The sequence below is a fragment of the Schistocerca nitens genome, chromosome 1, assembly GCF_023898315.1.
Source record: "Schistocerca nitens isolate TAMUIC-IGC-003100 chromosome 1, iqSchNite1.1, whole genome shotgun sequence".
NCBI lineage: Eukaryota > Metazoa > Arthropoda > Insecta > Orthoptera > Acrididae > Schistocerca > Schistocerca nitens.
The window spans coordinates 958253043-958280053 of NC_064614.1; the positions used below are offsets into that span (position 1 = coordinate 958253043).

General features: G+C 42.9%; 1 protein-coding gene across 1 annotated transcript in view; it reads right to left on the bottom strand.

The window, feature by feature from the left end:
- The window catches only part of LOC126194779 (uncharacterized), a 1062808-nt gene that overhangs the window by 18833 nt on the left and 1016964 nt on the right, over positions 1 to 27011 (bottom strand). The window contains exons 9-10 of the mRNA XM_049933080.1: positions 16758 to 18600; positions 1067 to 1206 (exon numbers count right to left, since the gene is read on the bottom strand). Coding sequence (XP_049789037.1) covers positions 1067 to 1206; positions 16758 to 18600 — 1983 coding nt within the window. The remainder of the gene's footprint in view (positions 1 to 1066; positions 1207 to 16757; positions 18601 to 27011) is intronic.

Genomic DNA, 27011 nt, shown 5'->3' on the forward strand with positions numbered 1-27011 from the left:
ATCACCCATTACAGAAACTAAAAAACATGAAAATATATAACAACACTCCTTGTTTTACTCAAGGAGGGATAAGGAATTGATGGGGGAGATAGGGCAGAGACACTTGGAGCTAAGGCTAGAACAGGCCCCTCTTGCATGAGGAGGAAGAGAGCAAGAAAGTTTCCTTAACTGTTGCTTGTAAATGCCTTTGCTACTCAGTTTTAAAAGACTGCTGTTTATGTATTGGGAAACAATAGTAATATTTTTTAAGCTACATATATCATTTCTATGTACCTGAAAATTGTATAAAATTGTATGCTAAACTTTATTGGGATTAGACTTTGCAGGTCTAATAAATGTTAGTGTAGATAGTTTATGAGTAGTTATGTTCATCTGATCCAGGGATGTCTTGTTAATGAAGTACAGATTTTCACTTTCATTTAGGTGAAATTTTCTGCTCATATGAACCAACATCAAGGGGTAACTTATGATCATGATTATCTAATGAGCCCCTTTAGTATTAGAAGTTCTTTCAGTTTATTATTGAATGCCTATTTACTAATTGGCTTTGTGATAGGGAATAGTTTTAAAAGATGTTCACTATGACACGTATAGTCCTCATTTACTCTTCTAAGTGGATGACTGAGTTTTTGTGTATGCTATATTTGTAATAACCTTCTATATAATCAGTTATAGCTTAATCATTTCCTTATCTCCTGAATCACATGTTCTCTTACTTTGTGGAACTAGTTTTCTCAGAGTAAAAGTGCTTTATGGGATTACTGTGTCACTTTTCAATTTAATTGACAAGATGGAAAATTCAGGAAGTTGATAGAATTGCCATAACTTTATCATGATGGTCTTAAATGTAGGGTACAGACAATGGCATTATTTTTGTATCAGGAATAATGTAAGTTAATTCATCAGTTGCAACCAACAATTCTGCCAGTGGTAATACACAAAAAGTAAAATAAATGACTATTAGTTTTATTACATTTGTGTCTGAACATATTATGTTTGGTGATTGATTTTGGAGTTCCACTAGCACTATGGCATTGAAAAATTCAAATAAATGATCTACACTTACCAGGCAATTTGTCTGTGGTTGCTCTGCTGGTATTGTGTTTGACTTCAGCCAAATCTCGCTTTGCTGATACAGTGCGTGTGATTCTCTCTTTTGTTGATTCCCTCAACCTATGGGATGTGAGACTTTTCTTTGCTGTTGATCTGTAACATGAGAAGTACAAAAGATAATGAGCTTCATATGATATTGCATGATGTCAAAGAGCAATGGCAGCCAGAGACTGTGGCTGTGTGCATGAATTATGTTTGCATTGGTGGCCAGAGTCTAGTCATGTGTGTGTGAGTTGCATTTGCAAGAGTATGTGTGTGTATGTTGTCTATTGTGATGAAGATCTGTTTGGCCGAAAGCTTTGTTTGACAGTCTTTTTGTAGTGCCCATCTGCGATTCAGCATCTCAGATATATGGGAAGTAGCAACTATCCTTTTCATAATATTGTCATTATTCTGTCTTAGATTTCCCATTGTTTGATTTAGTGATTAATGTGTGAAATTTAAAAATTTCCCGGTATAGAGATTGTTCCATGAAATACTTGGTGAACTGCTGAATGTCAATGACTAGCTGCCACATCATTTTCATGCATATACTGGCAAAGATACACTGTGCTTTCCTATTTAAAGCTGCATTGGCACATGTTCGATGCACATAGTTGTCACTCTGCATGCATTGCTAGAGCACATGTGCATCTGCTTCATGTCTGTGTGCTGCTGTGAGTGCCCTCCACAGTGAAAACTCGCTCATTGATTGACTGTCTTCACACAGTAAAATTGCAGAGAAATGCTGGCTATGCAGGGCACAAAGTTTTCAATGACGGGATTCCATGTGTTATCTAACTGGAAACTGCTGTCCCAAGTAATAAGTGCCTGAGCCATAAATTTCATAGAATAATGATTAATGTATCAGAAAAATTATCTAAGTCATTATGCACTGTCTGAGACCCTTATCAACTAGGATGGTGATTTTCAGTGAAAAACTGCACACACTGTGCATGTGATAGTGTGTTTTTAAACAGGGGAGCTCAATGTACTTGCTGTATATACTTGGAAATGGTCAAAAGACTATGCAGTGAAAAATTGTACCGGCAAGTTATTGGCATCCAGTTGTTCACCCCAAATTTCATGGACTAATGGTTAATGTAACTGACAAATAACATATATTATCGCATACTAAGCCACCAAGTGTTTTGAAAGGTAATATTTATGACATAATTATATTTCTCTTTTGGACGAAACTGTTACTGAAATGGATATGTTCAAGATGATAAAATGACTATGCAGTGAAATATTGTACCAGGAAGTTATTGACATCCAGTTGTTCACCCAAAATTTCATGGATTAATGGTTAATGTAACTGACAAATTACATATATTATCACATACTAAGCCACCAAGTGTTTAGACAGGTAATATTTATGACATGATTATATTTCTCTTTTGGGCAAAACTGTTGCTGAAATGGATATGTTAAAGATGATAAAATGACTATGCAGTGAAATATTGTACCAGCAAGTTATTGACATCCAGTTGTTCACACCAAATTTCATGGATTAATGGTTAATGGTACTGACAAATTACATATCTTATCGCATACTAAGCCACCAAGTGTTTAGACAGGTAATATTTATGACATAATTATATTTCTCTTTTGGACAAAACTGTTGCTGAAATGGATATGTTAAAGATGATAAAATGACTATGCAGTGAAATATTGTACCAGGAAGTTATTGGCATCCAGTTGCTCACCCCAAATTTCATGGACTAATGGTTAATGTAACTGACAAATTACATATATTATCTCATACTAAGTCACCAAGTGTTTAGACAGGTAATATTTATGATATAATTATATTTCTCTTTTGGACAAAACTGTTGCTGAAATGGATATGTTCAAGATGATAAAATGACTATGCAGTGAAATATTGTACCAGCAAGTTATTGGCATCCAGTTGTTCACCCAAAATTTCATGGATTAATGGTTAATGTAACTGACAAATTACATATATTATTGCATACTAAGCCACCAAGTGTTTAGACAGGTAATATTTATGACATAATTATATTTCTCTTTTGGACAAAACTGTTGCTGAAATGGATATGTTCAAGATGATAAAATGACTATGCAGTGAAATATTGTACCAGCAAGTTATTGGCATCCAGTTGTTCACCCCAAATTTCATGGACTAATGGTTAATGTAACTGACAAATTACATATATTATCGCATACTAAGTCACCAAGTGTTTAGACAGGTAATATTTATGACATAATTATATTTCTCTTTTGGACAAAACTGTTGCTGAAATGGATATGTTCAAGATGATAAAATGACTATGCAGTGAAATATTGTACCAGCAAGTTATTGGCATCCAGTTGCTCACCCCAAATTTCATGGACTAATGGTTAATGTAACTGACAAATTACATATATTATCGCATACTAAGCCACCAAGTGTTTAGACAGGTAATATTTATGACATAATTGTATTTCTCTTTTGGGCAAAACTGTTGCTGAAATGGATATGTTAAAGATGATAAAATGACTATGCAGTGAAATATTGTACCAGCAAGTTATTGGCATCCAGTTGCTCACCCCAAATTTCATGGACTAATGGTTAATGTAACTGACAAATTACATATATTATTGCATACTAAGCCACCAAGTGTTTAGACAGGTAATATTTATGACATAATTATATTTCTCTTTTGGACAAAACTGTTGCTGAAATGGATATGTTCAAGATGATAAAATGACTATGCAGTGAAATATTGTACCAGCAAGTTATTGGCATCCAGTTGCTCACCCCAAATTTCATGGACTAATGGTTAATGTAACTGACAAATTACATATATTATCACATACTAAGTCACCAAGTGTTTAGACAGGTAATATTTATGACATAATTATATTTCTCTTTTGGACAAAACTGTTGCTGAAATGGATATGTTCAAGATGATAAAATGACTGTGCAGTGAAATATTGTACCAGGAAGTTATTGGCATCCAGTTGTTCACCCAAAATTTCATGGATTAATGGTTAATGTAACTGACAAATTACATATATTATCGCATACTAAGTCACCAAGTGTTTAGACAGGTAATATTTATGACATAATTATATTTCTCTTTTGGACAAAACTGTTGCTGAAATGGATATGTTCAAGATGATAAAATGACTATGCAGTGAAATATTGTACCAGCAAGTTATTGGCATCCAGTTGCTCACCCCAAATTTCATGGACTAATGGTTAATGTAACTGACAAATTACATATATTATCGCATACTAAGTCACCAAGTGTTTAGACAGGTAATATTTATGACATAATTATATTTCTCTTTTGGACAAAACTGTTGCTGAAGTGGATATGTTCAAGATGATAAAATGACTATGCAGTGAAATATTGTACCAGGAAGTTATTGGCATCCAGTTGTTCACCCAAAATTTCATGGATTAATGGTTAATGTAACTGACAAATTACATATATTATTGCATACTAAGCCACCAAGCGTTTAGACAGGTAATATTTATGGCATAATTATATTTCTCTTTTGGACAAAACTGTTGCTGAAATGGATATGTTCAAGATGATAAAATATTATATCAATTAAATTATATAGTTACTGAAAAACAAAACACAACAAAGTTCAGGTTGAAAGCCCACCTTAGATTATGGTAAGGAGAAAAATTTTTGTATTCTGTAAATGTCTAATGTGAGTCATTGAAATCAACCTCCCCTGTAGCCAAGGTAGCCATTGCACTCTGTGTGGTGGTGCTCAACTCAGAGGTAGGCTTGTTAAACTTCTAAAGAAATAGAGAATTAGAGAATTCTGCATAGTAGGTGTAAAACAAAGCATAGGTTGGTAGAGAGAGAGATTTTGAATGAAACATGTCTGGCTGACTCTACAAAATCCAGAACCAAAACATTCCCATAACATTGTTGTTAAATCTTCCCACCAAAACCCTCAGCTCCACAGGAGTTTAAGTCCTATCCAAAGGCCTTACTTCGATATGCTGGATTTGTCAAAGACCTACTCTCCTACTCCCACTCACTGCAATGGAAGCACTTCTTTTCCATCAGTCCCTCCAACCAAAACCACATTGAAACCTGCCTCTTCCAGTTCATGTCACCAACCAACCATGATCCACCCCTGCCCCCTACTACCTATACACCCATTGGTCACCTTCCAGGAATTCCTCGCCATCCTTCCCCACATCCCTTCCTCAGAATACCAGCGTTTCAGTAGAAGAAAGAATAGCCATACACAACCTCAAACCTAATCCTGACCTAATCATACTACATGCAGTCAAAGGTTCCACCCCTGTTGTTATGAATCACAGTGACTACATGGTAGAAGTCCTCCACCAGTTATCTGACTCATCCACCTATAAACTCTGCCAAAGTGATCCCATCCCGTAAGTCCAACACAACCTCCAGTCCCTGCTTAAAGCCTTAGGCCCTTCCCAGAACATCTCCCCTAAATTCAAGTTCCTCATGCCCATGGTCTTACTGCTATTGAACACTAACTTTCCCAGTGTCCTTCAGACTCCTTCAAGAACATCTCACCTTTATCCATTTGCCTCATGCCCATGGTCTTACTGCTATTGAACATTAGCTTTCCCAGTGTCCTTCAGACTCCAGACCCACTATCTCATTCCTCATACACATTATTAACTTTTCCTAACCCACAACTACTTCTCCTTTGAAGGGAAGGTATACATACAAATCTGCAGTACAGACATGGACAGCTGCTTGGATCCTCCTATACCAACTTTTTTATGGGTCATGTAAAACAGACCTATCTAGACTCCCAAACACCAAGCCTTAGCCTGGTTCAGGTTCATTGACGATATCTTCCTGATCTGGATCAGGGCCAAGACATCCAATCTCCATTCCTTCACAACCTTAACACCACCTTTCTCATATGCTTCACATGGTCCTCCTCAACCCAGCGTTCCACCATCTTAGATGTTGACTTCCTGCTCTCTGATGGCTCTATTGGCATCTCTATCCACATTAAACCCATCACCAACAGTACCTGAATTTTGACAGCTGTCATTCTTTTCACACAAAAAAATCCCTCACATACAGCCTGGCCACTCGGGGATGATGTATCTGCAGTGACAAAAGCTCCCTTGGTCAGTATGCTGAGGGTTCACTAAGCCCTTCATAGATAGGCGCTATCCCCAGACGTAGTCCAAAAACAGATCTCCTGTGCCATTTTCCATCACAGTACCAATCCTCCTACCCCTCCCAAGAACCATCCACAAAGGAGTGTTCCTTTCATCAACCAGTACCAACCCAGACTGGAACAACAGAACCAGATCCTTTGCCAGGACTTTGATTACCTATAATCAGGCCCCAAAATGAGGGACATCATGCCAAAGATGCTTTGCATCCCTCCTATAGTGGTGCTCCATCACCCACCCATCCTCCACAACATCCTAGTCCAACCCAAACTGCTTGCCACAAGGATCATATACCTGTGAAAGACACAGGTGCAAAACACACCCAATCCACCCACTCAGCATTTCCTGTTCCAGTCCTGTCACAGGTTTATCGTACTCTTTTAGGGGTAGGACCACCTGTGAAAACAGTCATGTCATTTACCAGGTCTGCTGCAACCTTTGCACACCTTTTTATATTGGTAAGTCTACCAACCAGCTGTTCACCAGGATGAATAGCCACTGGCAAACTGTGGTCAAGAACAAAGTAGACCACAGTGTGGCAGCTGAACATAACACACTTGATTTCTATGGCTTCTTCATTATCCAAGCCATTTGGATCATTTTCTCGACCACCAGCTCCTCTGAACTGTGCAGATGGGAGTTATCCTTACAACACATTCACTGTTCCTGTAGTTATCCTGGTCTAAACCTATGATAACATACTGTCCCCACTCCCTTCACCCACGAGTTTCCACCCCCTCTGACCTACTATCTCCTCCCCATTCTCATATCCCACCCTGTTTATTTGCCACTCTCTGCCAACACAACTGCTTGTCTTTCCCCGCTCTGTCCTTTTTTGCTCCTTTTTTCGCCACCTCCCTGTCCCAGATCCTCCTGATGCTGTGCCTGTTGGCACTCTCCAACAGACAGCGTTTATTTGTCTCCCTACCCATACAGTACTATCCATTCCCCTTCCTCATCCTGTCCAGATTGCTGCTTGCATCCCAAGTGATAGCTGCATTCCGGCCTGAGGTGCTGGAGTTGGTGGTCATGTGTGCATGAGATTCACTTGCTTGTGTATATGAATGGTGTGTGTGTGTGTGTGTGTGTGTGTGTGTGTGTGTGTGTTCGTTTTACTGATGAAAGCTACTGATACCATCTGGACTTAGTGTAGAGTTTTGTTTACCACACCTGCCTGTGCAACATAGACTTTTGATCCTTTAGCTAACCCATCTCCCCTCCCTGTCTCTTTGCTTATCGCAACACAGACACACACACACACACACACACACACACACACACACACACACACACACACACACATTCCTTTTCTACGATGTTTCGCTATGTTTTAACGTATTTGAGTGTTTTTTCATCTTGTTTCACGGATGTTCACGTATTTTTGCGGATTTGTGCCTATTTTTACACATCTGTGCGTATTTTTTAGTGTCTGTGCGTGTTTCTAAGTTCCTTTCCATATTTTTTACGCATTTTTACGCTGCTTGTCTGTTATAGGTCCTCTCTGAACCCTCAACACCTATCTTGCCCATTTCTGCGAAGTTCCCATATCTTTTACACCATTCCTGCCACAGTGAACCCTTGTCCATCTTTTTGCGCCAATTCGGAAATATATCCCTTTCTGTGGCTAAAACCCAAACCCAGATCCTATTTCTCAAATGCTTCCAAAGCCATGGAATCCCCCTCCCCCCGAACGAAAAACACATCTCCATGGCACAGGCATCCCAGAATCACCTCTACTCCCTCCGCAACGTACTACTACTCTGCAATGCCTACTCTGTACATCACATCTCTGAAACTGAATCCCTTGCTATCACCTCCATAAGTTATCCAGCCTGCTGACATCTTACTGCCGCCTCAGGCACCACTATCAAATCCCTGTTGTACCCATTCTGTTCCTGCTCACCCACCCCTCACAGCAGCTAAATCCTGGCTAGCTGACCTTTTCAATGTGACATATCCGCCAAAACTTTCTGCAAGCTCTCCACCAAATCCAGAGCCAAAACATTACCATAACACTGTTGTTAATCTTTCCGCCAAAACTCTCAGCTCCACAGAAGTTTCTATTCTATACAAAGGCCTCACCTTTAACCCTACACCCAAATTAAACCGTGCTGGATTTGTCAAAGACCTACTCTCCTTCTCCCAATCCATGCAATGGAAGCACTTCTTTGCTGTCAATCCCTACAACCAAAACCACCATAATTCCAACACTGAAACCTGCCTCTTCCAGTTCATACTGCCATCCAACCATGATCTTCCCACCCTCCCACCTAACCACACACTAGTTACCTGCCAAGAATTCCTTACCTCCAGCTTAATCTCATCATCCTTCCCCAGGTCCCTTCTTCAGAACACCAACCTTTCAATAGAAGAAAGAGCAGCCATACGCAACCCCAAAACGAATCCTGACCTATCATACTACCTGCAGAAAAAGATCCCATCACTGTTGTCATAAAACACAGCGACTACTTGGCAGAAGGCCTCTGCCAATTATCTGACTCCTCCACCTACTCTGCAAGAGTAATCCCATCCCAGAAGTTCAACACAGCCTGCAATCCCTGCTTAAAGCCTTAGGTCCTTCCCAGAACACCTCCCCTGAATCCATTTCCCTCATCACCCCTGTGACACCCTACATACTCACCATCCACATGCTCCACAAAATCCACAAACTCAACAATCCTGGACACCCCATTGTGGATGGTTATTGTTCCCCCACTGAACGAATTTTGACCCATACTGACCAATATTTCCAACCAATTGCCTGTAATCTAGCCTCTCGCACCAAAGTTTCCAAACATTTCCTTCACAAACTCTCCACCATCCCTATTCTTTTACCTCCTTGTCCTTACTCATCACTCTTGATGCCACCTCTCTCATGCCCATGGTCTTGCCACTATTGAATTAGCTTTCCCAATGCCCTTCAGACTAAATCCTCTACCTCATTCCTCATACATCTTAATAACTTTAGCCTTTGAAGGGAAGATATATAAACAAATCCGCAGCACAGCCATGGGCACCAGCCTCTGAAAACACCAAACCCCTAGTCTGGTTCAGGTTCACTGATGATATCTTTATGATCTGGACTCAGATGGAAGATGCCATATCTTCATTCTTTCACAAACTCAACACCTTCTCTTCCATCTGCTTCACGTGATCCTCCTGAACCAAGCATGCCACCTTCCTAGGTGTTGACCTCCTGCTCTAGATGACGCCATCTGCACCTCTGTCCAACAACAGTACCTGCATTTTGACTACTGTCATCCCTTTCACACAAAAAAATTCCCTTCCACACAGCCTGGCCACTTGGGGGATGACGTATCTGCAGTGACAAAAACACCCTTGGTCAGTGTGTTGAGGGTCTCACCAAGGTCTTCACTGACAGGCACTAATCCCCAGACCTAGTCCACAAACAGATCTCCTGGGCCATTTCCACTCACACCCCAATCCTCCCACCACCTCCAAGAACCAGCCATGAAGGACTGTCCCTTTCATCAACTAGTACTTCCTGGGACTGGAACAACTGGACCAGTCATTCCCCATGCCTTTGATTACCTATCATCATTCCCTGAAATGAGGACATCCTACCCGAGATACTTCCCATCCCTCCTAAAGTGGTGCTCCATCACGCACCCATCCTCCACAACATCCTAGTCCATCTCTTTGCCACTCTGAACCTAAACTCCTTGCCACAAGGGTCATATACCTGTGAAATACACAGATGCAAAACCTGCCCAATCCGCTCACCCAGCAGTCCTGTTGCAGGTTTATTCTACTCCTTCAGGGACAGGGCCACCTGTGAAAACAGTTATGTTATTTAGCAGCTCTGCTGCAACCATTGCAAAAGCTTTTTATATTGGTAGGACTACCAACCAGCTGTTCATCAGGAATGGCCACTGGCAAACTGTAGTCAGGAGCAAAGTAGACCATCGTGTGGTAGCTGAACATAACACACTTGATTTTGATGGCTGCTTTACTGTCTGGATCCTTCCCTCCACCACCACCTTTTCTGAACTGCGCAGATGGGAGTTATCCTCAGAGCACATTCTCTGCTACCATAACTATCCTGGCCTCAGTCTATGGTAACATACTGTCCTGCCATCCTTCACCCAACAGTTTCATCTCCTCAGACCTATCATATCCTTGCCATTCTCATCTTCCACCCTGATTAATTGCTGCCCTCTGTCAATGTATCTGCTAGTCTTTCCCAGCTTCTCTCCTTTTTTGCTCCTTTTTTCTCCAGCTCCCTGCCCCACGTCTTCCTGACGCTGCACCTATTGGAGTTCTAGTCCCTGCACAATCCACCAGACAGTGTTCATCTCTCTTCCCATCCATACTGAATTATCCCTTCCCTGTCCCATCCAGATTGCTGCTTGCATCCCATGTGATAGTTGCATTCCAGCCCAAGATGCTGGAATTGGTGGTTATGTGTGCATGAAGTGTGCTTGCTTGTGTATATGAATGGTGTGTGTCCCTCTTTTACTGATGAAAGCTGTGGCTGAAAGCTTTACATGATTTTCTTTTAATTGTGACTGTCTGCAACTTAATGTGTCTTCCTTACAGTAACCTCCAAGGCATACACTCACTGTTAAGAAACAGAGATTGCTACATAATAGGTGTAAAACAAAGTGTAAGGCTACAGATAGAGAGATGCTGAATGAAATGTGTTTGGCTGTCAAGAGAGCAATGTGTGTTTCCTTCAATCACTACTATAGCAGAATAGTGTCAAGTGATCTTTCAAAGAACCCAAAGAAATTCTTGTCATATGTAAAGGCTATCAGTGGCACCAAAGTTAGTGACAAGTTCCTAGCAAATGCTACTGGTACTGAAATTGATGGTAGCAAAGCAAAATATGAAATGCTTAAATTAATTTTCAAATGTTCCTTTACAAAAGAAGACCTAGGAGAACTGCCCTAATTTAATCTTCATACCATTGAAAAGATGAATGAAATGAGTATTAGTGTCAGTGGTGTTGGGAGATAGTTGAAATAGTTAAAACTGAACAAAGCTCCAGGGCCTGATGGAATCCCTGTTAGACTCTATACCGAACTTGTGGCTGAGTTAGCTCCTCTTCTAACTATTATCTATAGCAGATCCCTTGACCAAAAAGTTGTACCCAGTTCTTGGAAAAAGGCACAGTTCCCACCCGTCTACAAGAAGGGTAGTGAAGTGATCCACAAAACTAGTGTCCAATATCCCTGACATTGATTTGTTGTAGAATTTTAGAACACATTAAGATCTAAAACACAATGAGATATCTTGAACAGAATGACCTCCTCAATGCCACCCAGCATGGATTTTGAAAACATTGATAATTTGAAACTCACACTTTTCTCATATGACATACTGAAAGCTTTGGATCAAAGTAACCATGTAGATGCAGTGTTTATTGATTTCCGAAAAGCATTTGACTCAGTACCGCACCTACACGTATCATCAAAAGTACGATCATATAGGGTATCAAATGAAATTTGTGACTGGGTTGAGGACTTTTTGGTAGGGAGGACACAGCATGTTATCTTGGATGGAGAGTCATCATCAGATGTAGAAGTAACTTTAGTTGTGACCCATGGAAGCGTGTTGGGGGCCCTTGCTGTTCATGTTGTACATTAATGATCTTGTAGACAATAGTAATAGTGAAATCAGGCTTTTTGCAGATGACACAGTTATCTATAATGAAGTACAGTCAGAAAGAAGCAGTATAAACATTCAGTCACATCTTGATAAGATTTCAAAGTTGTGCAGAGATTGGCAGCTTGCTCTAAATGTTCAGAAATGTAAAATTTACACTTCACCAAAATGAAAAAAAATGTAGTATCCTATGACCATAATGTCAAGTAGCCACTGTTGAAATTGGCCAACACACACATATACCTGGGTGTACCACTTTGTAGGCATATGAAATATGAAATGGAATGATCACAAATGTGATCTTCCCTGAGGTCCGCTTCTACCAGTTTTTCCATTCGTCTGTAAAGAATTCACGTTAGTATTTTGCAGCTGTGACTTATTAAACTGATAGTTCGGTAATTTTCACATCCGTCAACACCTGCTTTCTTTGGGATTGGAATTATTATATTCTTCTTGAAGTCTGTGGGTATTTCGCCTGTCTCATAACATCTTGCTCATCAGATGGTAGAGTTTTGTCATGACTGGCTCTCCCAAGGCCATCAGTAGTTCTAATGGAATGTTGTCTACTCCCGGGGCCTTGTTTCGACTCAGGTCTTTCAGTGATCTGTCAAACTCTTCACGCAGTATCTTATCTCCCATTTCATCTTCATCTACATCCTCTTCCATTTCCATAATATTGTCCTCAAGTACATCGCCCTTGTATAAACCCTCTATATACTCCTTCCACCTTTCTGCCTTCCCTTCTTTGCTTAGAACTGGGTTGCCATCTGAGCTCTTGATATTCATACAAGTGGTTCTCTTCTCTCCAAAGGTCTCTTTAATTTTCCTGTAGGCAGTATCTATCTTACCCCTAGTGAGACAAGCCTCTACATCCTTACATTTGTCCTCTAGCCATCCCTGCTTAGCCATTTTGCACTTCCTGTCGATCTCATTTTTGAGACGTTTGTATTCCTTTTTGCCTGCTTCATTTACTGCCTTTTATATTTTCTCCTTTCATCAATTAAATTCAATATTTCTTCTGTTACCCAAGGATTTCTATTAGCCTTCATCTTTTTACCTACTTGATCCTCTGCTGCCTTCACTACTTCATCCCTCAGAGCTATCCATTCTTCTTCTACTGTATTTCTTTCCGCCATTCCTGTCAATTGTTCCCTTATGCTCTCCCTGAAACTCTCTACAACCTCTGGTTCTTTCAGTGTATCCAGGTCCCATATCCTTAAATTCCCACCTTTTTGCAGTTTCTTCAGTTTCAATCTGCAGTTCATAACCAATAGATTGTGGTCAGAATCCACATCTGCCCCTGGAAATGTCTTACAATTTAAAACCTGGTTCCTAAATCTCTGTCTTACCATTATATAATCTATCTGATACCTATTAGTATCTCCAGGATTCTTCCAGGTATACAACCTTCTTTTATGATTCTTGAACCAAGTGTTAGCTATGATTAAGTGATGCTCTGTGCAAAATTCTACAAGGCGGCTTCCTCTTTCATTTCTTCCCCCCAATCCATGTTCACCTACTATGTTTCCTTCTCTCCCTTTTCCTACTGACGAATTCCAGTCACCCATGACTATTAAATTTTCGTCTCCCTTCACTACCTGAATAATTTCTTTTATCTCGTCATACATTTCATCAATTTCTTCATCATCTGCAGAGCTAGTTGGCATATAAACTTGTACTACTGTAGTAGGGCATGGGCTTTGTGTCTATCTTGGCCACAATAATGCGTTCACTATGCTGTTTGTAGTAGCTAACCCGCACTCCTATTTTTTTATTCATTATTAAACCTACTCCTGCATTACCCCTATTTGATTTTGTATTGATAACCCTGTAATCACCTGACCAAAAGTCTTGTTCCTCCTGCCACCGAACTTCACTAATTCCCACTATATCTAACTTTAACCTATCCATTTCCCTTTTTAAATTTTCTAACCTACCTGCCCGATTAAGGGATTTGACATTCCACGCTCCGATCCGTAGAATGCCAGTTTTCTTTCTCGTGATAACGATGTCCTCTTGAGTAGTCCCCGCCCGGAGATCCGAATGGGGGACTATTTTACCTCCGGAATATTTTACCCAAGAGGACGCCATCATCATTTAATCATACAGTAAAGCTGCATGTCCTCGGGAAAAATTACGGCTGTAGTTTCCCTTGCTTTCAGCCGTTCGCAGTACCAGCACAGCAAGGCCGTTTTGGTTAATGTTACAAGGCCAGATCAGTCAATCATCCAGACTGTTTCCCCTGCAACTACTGAAAAGGCTGCTGCCCCTCTTCAGGAACCACATGTTTGTCTGGCCTCTCAACAGATACCCCTCTGTTGTGGTTGCACCTACGGTACAGCCATCTGTATCGCTGAGGCACGCAAGCCTCCCCACCAACGGCAAGGTCCATGGTTCATGGGGGGAAGTGTCTCATCATACATTTCATCAATTTCTTCATCATCTGCAGAGCTAGTTGGCATATGAACTTGTACTACTGTAGTAGGTATGGGCTTCGTGTCCATCTTGGCCACATTGATGCGTTCACTATGCTGTTGGTAGTAGCTTACCCGCACTCCTATTTTTTTTATTCATTATTAAACCTACTCCTGCATTACCTTAATTTATTGATTCTTGTTTGAATTATTGTGTAATTTTTTAATGTCCTTGTACATTTTTTTCTTGTTATCTTGGAATGTTAATGAGCGTGGCGCTATTGAAGCTTTGATTGTTGGTTTTCTTGAAAATGATCTTTAATTGCCTGTTTTAAGTGTTACCATATGTTAATTTCTATGAAACGTGTTTGCTGTTTTTTGTGTGGTGTATGTTGTCAGCCATGTATCGGCAGCCGCTCCTATACTGAAGTTTTAATAGTTGTTTTCCTCGAAAAGAATCTTTAATTGGCCGTTTTAGTATTGCTGTGCAAAGTAGTTTCTATCAAACTTGTTTGTTTTACATAAACGAAATTTTATGGAACGTTTTTTTTCTTTCTTTGACCGGTGGCGTGAGGGAGATGCTCACTTCTTGGGCCACACTGATACTCGATGTGACCCTCAAACGGGGCGCGGGCAGCGTGTCAGACGCCCTAAATGTAGGTGTAGATCAGGGCTTCCCAACCTTTTCAGCTGGTGGACCCCTTCTTCAGTCGAAAATCCATGGCGGACCCCTAGTCAGTCAAGAGCACAGTAACTTTAAATTTCAGAGCAAAACCCATGGGAACTGAAAGCTTCTTAATGCAAGTTCCACGTTCCCAATTACCCCCTTCCCCCCCTCCGAAGAATCAACAGTCTTTGGTTTAGAGATGAATGAAAACAACTTGAAGGTCAAAAATCGACTTATGAAATAGGTAGTGCACTGACAAAGCACGTTTAACATTTAACGATGCCTGGGGCCGTATACGTGCCAGCGAGCGCTGTGATTGGTCGACAAAGCTGGCTCCGCGCATGCGTAAAAGGTTTCAGCGCATCTACCGCCGTACAGACGGTGCACAAACGTCCCCCGCATTGTTGCGAAAAAGTCGATCAGAGAAGCCGCATTCTCTGGCACTAAGCTGTGCATGCGTTCTCACTTAGGAACCGCAAAGGCTGCTTGGGAATACGACCTGAAGTAACAGTACACATGTTTTTCACACGAAACAAAAGTGATGAATTTGATATTCACATTTTTATTCAATAATTTTTACTCATTATTTTACACGATTTGGTGAAGGGTAGCCGCGGACTTAGAGAAGACTTGTAGACTTAGAGAAAGCTTTTGACAATGTTGACTGGAATACTCTCTTTCAAATTCTAAAGGTGGCAGGGATAAAATACAGGGAGCGAAAGGCTATTTACAATTTGTACAGAAACCAGATGGCAGTTATAAGAGTCGAGGGGCATGAAAGGGAAGCAGTGGTTGGGAAGGAGTGAGACAGGGTTGTAGCCTTTCCCCGATGTTGTTCAATCTGTATATTGAGCAAGCAGTGAACGAAACAATAGAAAGTTCGGAGTAGGTATTAAAATCCATGGCGAAGAAATAAAAACTTTGAGGTTCGCCGATGACATTGTAATTCTGTCAGAGACAGAAAAGGACGTGAAAGAGCAGCTGAACGGAATGGACAGTGTCTTGAAAGGGGGATATAAGAGGAACATCAAAAAAAGCAAAACGAGGATAATGGAATGTAGTGAAATTAAATCAGGTGATGGTGAGGGAATTAAATTAGGTAATGAGACACTTAAAGTAGTATAGGAGTGTTGCTATTTGGATAGCAAAATAACTGATGATGGTCGAAGTAGAGAAGATATAAAATGTAGACTGGCAATGGCAAGGAAAGCGTTTCTGAAGAAGAGAAATTTGTTGACATCGAGTATAGATTTAAGTGTCAGGAAGTCGTTTCTGAAAGTATTTGTATGGAGTGTAGCCATGTATGGAAGTGAAACATGGACGATAAATAGTTTAGACAAGAAGAGAATAGAAGCTTTCGAAATGTGGTGCCACAGAAGAATGCTGAAGATTAGATGGGTAGATCACATAACTAATGATGAAGTATTGAATAGAATTGGGGAGAAGAGGAGTATGTGGCACAACTTGACAAAAAGAAGGGACCGGTTAGTAGGACATGTTCTGAGGCATCAAGGGATCACAAATTTAGCATTGGAGGCCAGCGTGGAGGATAAAAATCGTAGAGGGGGACCAAGAGATGAATACACCAAACAGATTCAGAAGGATGTGGGTTGCAGAAAGTACTGGGAGATGAAGAAGCTTGCACAGGATAGAGTAGCATGGAGAGCTGCATCAAACCAGTCTCAGGACTGAAGACCACAACAACAACAGCCGCGGACCCCCTAGAAAGAGCCGGCGGACCCCTAAGGGGTCCGCGGACCACACGTTGGGAAGCCCTGGTGTAGATGAATCGAGAGTGTGCACTCACCTTTCCGGTGTCTTGGAAATGACTGCAGCCTCGCCACTGGAGAGCCGCTTGTGTCCTTGTGCGGCTGGCTGCGCCCGGGCCGTGGTGGCGGTGGAGGCGGAGGTGCCGGCCGGCCTTTGCCTGCGCGGGGGCGGCGGCCGGGGGCGGCGCTCCTCGGCCTCGAGGCTGGACAGCGCGTCCTCGGAGGAGCTGGCGCGCGCCTGCAGCAGCTGCTCTCGGCTGCTCGCGCGCTGCACCAGCCGCGCCGCGCGCTCCCTCCGCGCCGCGCTCGCCGCCGCCGCGGCCGCGCGCCGCTCGCTCACGCTGTCCACGGACGACGTGGAAGACGTGGGCCCCAGCTGCAGCTTGCTCGCCCGCTGAGGCCGGCGCGCCGCCGCCCTCGCCTCCGCCGCCCCCGCCCCTGCCGGCTGGCGGTGCCCCTTGCGCTGCGGCGCCTCGCTGATGGTGCAGAGCGCGCCTCCGCCCCCGGTCCGCGGCTGTCCGCGCCGGTGTCTCCTGCCACGGTCCTCGTCCTCCGCGCTGCTCGGCCTGTTGGAGTCGTCGTCCGAGTAGCCGTTGACCGCCTGCAGGATCTGGTCGGCGGCGCGCGTCAGCTCCTCCAGCATCGCCGTCTCGTGCTGGCGCTGCTCCTGTCTCGTGCGTTGCTGCATCTTCCTGTCCTTCTCCATGCAAATAATCTCCCGGTTCTCGTAAACCGGGGACTCTGACCTTCGCTTCCCACTCGCGCTGCCACTCGCCTTCCTCGAACTTCTCTTCTCTACCTCCGTTACTTTCCGCGACGAACTCGCAGATTGTCCTTTAACCACTGCGCTAGACTTCCCAGAGATCTGCCTCCCGTTCTCGGGCGCCGCTTTCTTGCGCGCTTCCGGCCTGTCTCCGGTTTCGCAGACATTATCGTAGATGGGCGATATTCTTTTCGTAATTTTCTTATCTGCAATTGAACCGTACGTTTCCTCCGCGCTTTCAGAGTCGTCGGAAACGTCCTGTTCACAATACTCGTCTTCCTCCACTGAGACGGTGGACGTCGATTTTAACGTCTCGGACTTCTGTGCGGCAGCGGCCGCGTCCTTGCTGAACGCCTTCTCCGGAGAAACCGATCTTCTTTCTCGCGTACCCGTAAACTTCACTTCCTCGCACATCTCAGCTTCCACTATCTGTCTTCTCGTGTCTGTCTTGCCACTCTTGTAATCGTTAACTTTTTCCTTGACGAACGTATTACTTCCCCTCGGCGTGGGACACTTACTGTCCTCATTGGCAGAGTCTTTGCCAGTGACGAGCCCGTCTCGCTCGGCGGCGTATTTCTCTTTCTGTAGCTCGAACCTTTTCCTTTCGACCACGTACGTTCTGTCATTCTCTTGAGTCTTCCGGCTTCTGCGAGACATCGATCCCGACTCGCCGTCGCCGTAGCATCTCTCAGTGTAAGATATCGGCTCTCTGACTTTGGCTGCTACGTCGTATATTTTGTGAGCAGCGTCTTTTTGGTGCGGCGGCGCAGTCTGCTTGTACAGAGTCTGATCCTCGCACAGACCAGCCTTCTCCGCGCGCATGCTAACTTTAGCCTGGTGGTGCTTCTCTGCCCGCGTGTCCGAAGGAGAGTAGGCAGACAGCGGTGTCGCAGAATCTGGGTCTTTCGGCGGTGTGTGGACGCTTTGGAACTTGCTCGTGTCCACGGGCGTCGCGTCTCCCTCGTAGTGGAGGGAGATGGACGTGATCTTGGGGTGTCCGGAGCGCGTACTCACGAACGTTTCCACCGAGCGAAGCCTGCCGGAGTCGTGCGTCGGCAGCGGCGGCCGAGCTGTCGGCAGCTGCCTCACTTCCTCTTCGTGCGCCGTTCTCAAGTACCCTGCAGACAGAAAGCGAATGCAACAGTCTCACGCCGTTCGTGGTACAAGTAAGTTAGCACTACTGGGCGAACAGCCGCGTGCAGAGGCGACGGTAGTAAGTAACGTATCACCAGTGGTAAGACCATCTCTGCATTCCTTTGTCCTTACATGCAATACACCGATTAAGCATTCGTCTTAAGTAATTTTTTTAACGATTATGATCTCAAATGTCGAATCTGTGGATATGGTGCAGTGGGAAGAAACGTACGTACATTATGAACAGAAAGCATGAATAATTCTGAAGGGACGATTAGACAAACATGTGCTCTATTTCCATGATTTTCAAGGAACAGCTATTTAAAGCTGTCCGAAACACTAACGTGAAGATGACAGTAGATTTTTCTGTTCAATTGTCAGTTTTCCTCTACTACCTCGAGTAAAATTGAAGTGATATCAGGTGTTCCCCAGGGAAGTGTCCTGGGACCTCTGCTGTTCCTGATCTATATAAATGACCTGAGTGACAATCTGAGCAGTTCTCTTAGGTTGTTCGCAGATGATGCTGTAATTTACCGTCTAGTAAGGTCATCCGAAGACCAGTATCAGTTGCAAAGCGATTTAGAAAAGATTGCTGTATGGTGTGGCAGGTGGCAGTTGACGCTAAATAACGAAAAGTGTGAGGTGATCCACATGAGTTCCAAAAGAAATCCGTTGGAATTCAATTACTCGATAAATAGTACAATTCTCAAGGCTGTCAATTCAACTAAGTACCTGGGTGTTAAAATTACGAACAACTTCAGTTGGAAAGACCACATAGATAATATTGTGGGGAAGGCGAGCCAAAGGTTGCGTTTCATTGGCAGGACACTTAGAAGATGCAACAATTCCACTAAAGAGACAGCTTACACTACACTCGTTCGTCCTCTGTTAGAATATTGCTGCGCGGTGTGGGATCCTTACCAGGTGGGATTGACGGAGGACATCGAAAGGGTGCAAAGAAGGGCAGCTCGTTTTGTATTATCACGTAATAGGGGAGAGAGTGTGGCAGATATGATACGCGAGTTGGGATGGAAGTCATTAAAGCAAAGACGTTTTTCGTCGCGGCGAGATCTATTTACGAAATTTCAGTCACCAACGTTCTCTTCCGAATGCGAAAATATTTTGTTGAGCCCAACCTACATAGGTAGGAATGATCATCAAAATAAAATAAGAGAAATCAGAGCTCGAACAGAAAGGTTTAGGTGTTCGTTTTTCCCGCGCACTGCTCGGGAGTGGAATGGTAGAGAGATAGTATGATTGTGGTTCGATGAACCCTCTGCCAAGCCCTTAAATGTGAATTGCAGAATAATCATGTAGATGTAGATGTAGACTAATACCGAGCGAGGTGGCGCAGTGGTTAGCACACTGGACTCGCATTCGGGAGGACGACGGTTCAATCCAGCGTCCGGCCATCCTGATTAGGTTTTCCGGGATTTCCCTAAATCGCTCCAGGCAAATGCCAGGATGGTTCCTTTGAAAGCGCACGGTCGACTTCCTTCCCCATCCTACCCTAATCCGATGAGACCGATGACCTCGCAGTTTGGTCTCTTCCCCCCAAGCAACCCAACTTTTACTAACAGATTCATAAATGTCACCGCTTTTTCGATACTTTTAGGAGTTCGTTTAAAATAGAACAGGGCAGAACTACTACAAAATATCACATACGCAAGCAAAAATGAATGAGACTGTACAGGTACCCCAAAGGACCTGTTGAATGTACAGCTCTCGAGTCTGTCGCCAGATGACGTTGTGGAAATCCAACAATAATTCACTGAAGTTACTGTTCAGCGCGTGGTAGCCACGCAGTCTAGGGCGTCTTGTCACGGTCCGTGCGGCTTCCCCCCGTCGGAAGTTTGAGTCCTCCCTCTGGCATGGGTGTGTGTGTGTTGTCCTTAGCGTAAGTTAGTTTAAGTTAGATTAAATAGTGTGTAAGCTTAGGGACCGATGACCTCAGCAGTTTGGTTCCATAAGCCCTTACCACAAATTTCACTGTTGGTGACGGGCAGTACACCACCTGAAAGTGTCGAGCAGTTGCGTCGATGAGCTGTTGCGGGATTTACGTAACGTGATCCGGCGGTTTACCCGAGATAAATGTAATCAAGGAAGAACTATAATGGAGGTACCTATTATCCGCTAAAAGATAACATGCTATACTTTCCACACAAATCGAGGAATATTAGAAAATATACACTGTATTATAGGATTAAAAGGAAACGTCCAATGGAAATACTGCTACGTGTTATGTTTTCTGAAGCCTGACCAATTTAACGAGCTCATTTTTTGGCATAATGTCTGGAAAGCATCTGATCAAGATGGCTAGATCAGTCGCAAAATAGCACGCGTAACATTGGAATCGTGAACCTGACTGAAAAGCCGAAAAGATACCATTAATCAATCAATGCAGGAACATGCCACAAATTCCAAGTACCGAACATGTTTTGCTAGAACGAAAGAAAAAAAAAAGTCTCTCGGTCTCGAAGATGTTACTTTATAGTTGTTAGCTTATTATTCTGCTAGTTCGGGAAAAGCAGAGCTTTTGACGTACGTGACAGTTCTTATTTTTTGAATTTTTGTAACTTCGAAGTAGAGATATTGGATGGCGCTGCAGGAACATTTTTTTTATTGCTACACCATTCCATCGTGACTCCGGTGCCACAAAAGAAATAGCTTCATGCACCACACCTCACAAAATGTGAATCTGTGTATGAAGTGCAATGTACGTTTCGTCGCTATTTCGAAAAATATCGTTCTCATCACATTAAAATTAATAAGCGGTGCAATCCAAATTGCACTTACCAATATAAGAGTACAGGCTTTGCAGACTTTTGACGAAACTGTAAAAAAGATATGTTTAGAAGTTTTAATAAATTCACTGCTCTATCAAAAATTGAACTTGGTCTTAGGCTATAATCGCATATTAAGCTTTATAAACTGGGCGAAACACAGAAGTTGTGTACAGTAACAGCGGAATAACTTTTGGGCTGAATTTTGTCAGACGTGGTATAAGGAAAATTTTCTAACAGGATGGTTATCTCCATCTGTTGCAATTTTTGATTTGTAGGGTAAATCAATATCCGCGGGGACTTAATTGTTGAACATGAGACTACCAATATTTTCCTGACGTGCCTGATGGATGGTATCTTTTCAGCTACTCCACTGTTCTGCACAATATTACGACGTGCGATATACGCTACTGGCCATTAAAATTTCTACATCAAGAAGAAATGCAGATGATAAACGGGTATTCATTGGACAAATATATTATACTAGAACTGACATGTGAGTACATTTTCACGCAATTTGGGTGCATAGATCCTGAGAAATCAGTACCCAGAACAACCACCTCTGGCCGTAATAACGGCCATGATACACGTGGGCATTGAGTCAAACAGAACTTGGATGGCGTGTACAGGTACAGCTGCCCATGCAACTTCAACACGATACCACAGTTCATCAAGAGTAGTGACTGGCGTATTGTAACGAGCCATTTGCTCGGCCACCATTGACCAGACGTTTTCAATTGGTGAGAGATCTGGAGAATGTGCTGACCAGGGCAGCAGTCGAACATTTTCTGTATCCAGAGGGCCCATACAGGACCTGCAACATGCGGTCGTGCATCATCCTGCTGAAATGTAGCGTTTCGCAGGGATCGAATGAAGGGTAGAGCCACGGGTCGTAACACATCTGAAATGTAACGCCCACTGTTCAAAGTTCCGTAAATGCGAACAAGAGGTGACCGAGACGCCGGGTGATACGGCAGTATGGCGATGACGAATACACGCTTCCGATGTGCGTTCACCGCGATGTCGCCAAACACGGATGCGACCATCATGATGCTGTAAACAGAACCTGGATTCATCCGAAAAACTGACGTTTTGCCATTCGTGCACCCAGGTTCGTCGTTGAGTACACCATCGCATGCACTCCTGTCTGTGATGCAGCTTCAAGGGTAGCCTCAGCCATGGTCTCCGAGCTGATAGTCTATGCTGCTGCAAACGTCGTCGAACTGTTCGTGCAGATGGTTGTTGTTTTGCAAACGTCACCATCTGTTGACTCAGGGATCGAGACGTGGCTGCACGATCCTTTACAGCCATGCGGATAAGATGCCTGTCATCTCGACTGCTAGTGATACGAGACCGTTGGGATCCAGCACGGCGTTCCGTGTTACCCTCTTGAACCCACCGATTCCATATTCTGCTAACAGTCATTGGATCTCGACCAACGCGAGCAGCAATGTCGCGATACGATAAACCGCAATCGCTATAGGCTACAATCCGACCTTCATCAAAGTCGGAAACGTGATGGTACGCATTTCTCCTCCTTACACGAGGCATCACAACAACGTTTCACCAGGCAACGCCGGTGAACTGCTGTTTGTGTATGAGAAATCGGTTGGAAACTTTCCTCGTGTCAGCACGTTGTAGGTGTCGCCACCGGCGTCAAATTTGTGTGAATGCTCTGAAAAGATAATCATTTGCATATCACAGCATCTTCTTCTTTCGGTTAAATTTCGCGTCTGTAGCACGTCATCTTCGTTGTGTAGCAATTTTAATGGGCAGTAGTGTAGCTGTCTTCGTAAGGTTCCTGTGCGCAATGATTTTAAACCATCCCGCTGCTAGTACTCGAAATATCGTGCTGGAAAATCCAATGGTCTCTGCCGCTGGGGAACTAAAAATATATCTTCTAATTACTTCTGAGTTTTTAAGATTTCGTTCTTTAACTGTCCCCAAAAACAATAATCCCGTGGAGACATATAAGTGACCAACTTGGCAAGAGCCGTTTTGAGAATGCCAAGTATTGAGAATGGAGCACATGTTCAGATGAAGTTTTTTCTTCAAAATGGTTCATGCTAGCTCTTCTTTAAGAATGGTTATTTCTTGCGGAAATGCCCTACGTAGGTAAGGAACGATGTTTATTCTAAAGTTCTTTGGTTTTTATCTCTATCGTACAGCCTTAAAGCTTTGTTCTCATGTTCGCTCTGAGCACTATGGACTTAACATCTGAGGTCATCAGTCCTCTAGAACTTAGAACTAATTAAACCTAACTAACCTAAGGACATCACACACATCCTTGCCCGAGGCAGGAATCGAACCAGCGACCGTAGCGGTCGCGCGGTTTCAGACTGAAGCGCCTAGAACCGCTCGGCCACACCGGCCGGCGTTCTCATATTGCTTCTCTGCTTACTTCCCCAGTAAATGAGACTTTCGCATTATTAGGTTACTGAATAGCGTTATAAAAACTGGAAAAAATTTCTTAGAAGCATACTGACTGAGAGTAAGAACAGTTTTCATGACATTTTCGGCTTTGAAAAAAGTAGCTCTTAATAAAACCATAATGGAATGATACTGTTGATGTAAATTTGAACTTACACCCAGAAATGAATGAAAAACTGAATAATTTCACTCTTTATTGAGTATGGTAACAATGCTGACTGTATCACTGTGTTCACATGCGAAGGCCGTGGAGGACGTGGTTTCCACTGTCTCCCTTCATCATGTGGATGATTCATTACAGATAGGTAAAAACCAAGTGGCTGTAGTGAGTGCTCATGCAATGTTCAGTGAATTTGTATTGTTATGGGTGAGCACGGAAACGAAAGAAAGACAGAAGAAAGTCATCTCGAATGTGGCCAAGGCGCCTCCTAGTACTACGGTTACCGTTTGTCTATTATAGCTTTGAAAAACATATTCCCTTGGTGCCTGAAGCTACAATGATTTCGGATGCACATTCGTATTAAAGCCTTCTACCAGTTGCAAGTGTACTCAGTAGGTAAAGCTATAATAAGAGATCCATGTCTGGAAATATTCCGTTTGGATGTAAAATTAGTTTGAGGATCGGATCACTTTCAAATCGGATTCCGATTCACGGTACGCATGTAGCCAATAAGCTCTGATTCTTGTGCTCTACAGGAGCCCATGGCATTGCCAATGTTTCCAGTACGGTACTGGTCGTCGGGTTATCTTCCACGTGACGAAGGACGTCGTCTTTATTAAAGTCGAGAGTGCGGCGAGTGGAAGATTTGAAAGTGATCCGATCGACAAACCTTTTTTATGTCCAAACGTTGCATCACACTACATGTGTTTCTCATCAAAATTTTATCTACTAAGCCCCCTCTGCAAACTTTAGAAACCTGCAACAGGAATTATGAAACACCGTGCTTATACGTCGCCGAGACGTAGTTGCTGGTGGCTGTAATTAATGCAAAATACGAATTATGTAACTTTTCGTTTTGTGTAATCTCACAGATAGAGAGAGCTCTGTCAGATTGCTAGACAACTTAACAAAAATTTCTTTTAGTCCTGCGAAGACGACTTGAGTATTTTAACATTTATGGTTGGTGATTACCCTGATGGGATGCGAGATCTATACCGCTTCGAAAGAAGTGTTCAACTTCGGCCTACATGACGTATCTGAGTTCATGTATGATACAGGCAGAGACTCAGTAGAGGTTGTGAACTTAGGTAAGATTTACAAGTAAGAAAGAGATTATTTGTCAGTGCACAACTACTTCGCAGAGAGCTAGATTACTTAGCGGCTGTTGGAGACCCTTGGTAGCAGAAGTTGGAACCAATCGGGTAGAAACACCTGTGGACTTTAGACTGATGATTTTAGATTACCAGAAGATTGTTCTCTCTTTTATTTCCGACCTAATGATGATACAGCCCTCTTTAAGAAATATTTAGAGTCTCTTCTTGTATTTAGGTTTGCGAGGGGTCGCATTTCTGATCAGGGAGCGTTCCTATTACGTACGTCATTCTCACATTGTTATGGGCATAGATTTTTCATCTTCAAGACGCTTCGCTAGTGCAACAAGGCCTTATTGGCTTGTCAAAACGTCATTTTATATATAGGTGGAGGTCGACGTATACAGAAGTGTTATCTGTTTGTCAAGACAAGGTCTGACTTTTGACTGACAGCTGCTTGTAAGGTATTCATTGGTTGACGGTCGTAAGTGCTGCTTGTGCTACTTGCAACGACTGGTGTTGCTGTTACGTGCTGCCAGCACATATGGCGCGCAAATGTGTTGCCTGTCGGTTATACAATAGACTGTTGTATCTCTGTGTGCAGCGGAGAGTGTTTTACCTGCAGAATAGTGTACGTAGGAACATATGAAGTCTCCTGGTCGATGTTTCAATCTAGCGACCGATTTTAGAATCATATGAAGGAATGCGTACTAGAGAATGCCATAAGCAGTTTCGTTTTTTTTTTACCGTTTTTGTTGTTACGAGATGTCTGAACGAAATGTGTGGACGGATAAGCAATACTTTGTCAATTGTGCGCCACTTGTACCTTGAAACGGAAAATACAAATGAACTGAGTTTCTTCAACGACTTTAACAGTTTTCTCTGTATCGAAAATGGAGGTTTGTGTTAGTTGCGAATAGCTTCTACTTAAAAACGTTTCAATTTGTAACTGGTTTTCGATAATTCTTCTTCTTGATTTGATTTCACTTACTGCTTATTGATATTTACTTTAGTAGTAACGTAACGCATGGACTGTTAAATGCAGTAGTGACAAGATTTTCTCGATTGCAGCACTTTTTAATTTGAATAGAATATTTATTCCTAGGTAAATGACCGTGCCGTACCTTGAGACAGTTTTTCACATTTGGAAAAACCTTACTTTTCCGGAGTACTTTTTGTAGTTTCAGAAAAAGATTGGAGCACACATAAAGTGAATGCTGTCATTGCAAAATGGAAGGCACAGATGCCACTAGAGAGCGTTTTGCGAGGAAATTTAATTCATCATTAGGCAGGACTACGCCGACTAAGAACCATAACACGGTCTGCGTAGAAAGACAACGCGAATACCGTGAACAACTAGCGCCACCACACTACCAAAGACCCTCGTCAGAAGTTATCGATAGTGAATATAAATCACTAACAGATGAGGAGCAGCGTTAACTCAGTCCTTCTGTTCTTTGGCTAGGGAGAGAGAAGGATGACAAACAGAATTTAAACAAAAACCTTCGTCTTAATAGTCACTTACTAACATATTAACACTACCTCAAGAGCTGGAGTGCACCCAGAAACTCACTGCTGTTGTATCCCACAGGACGACCAATAACAAAGCATTATTGTCCAATAGCAGATTTTCCTGACTGTTTGTAACCGTGTGTGACCCTCAAGCTTTGTACACTAACGCCCACTGTCCTGATGGTCTGAGCAACATACGGCATGTCACAACTGCAAGGGATAAGGTAGACACCCGCCTTAAGAAAACCAAGATCGTCCTTTGCAGACTCTGAAAGGGCCCTAATCTTAGATAGTTATCGAAAACAGCTCGTCACACCGTGTTTCCGCAGAATACGACCAGTCCTGTTGGAAATTCTTCCTTTGCAAGGCAAAACGGCCGTAGACTTGGATGCCACCTCGTTATTATAATCGTTCACTCG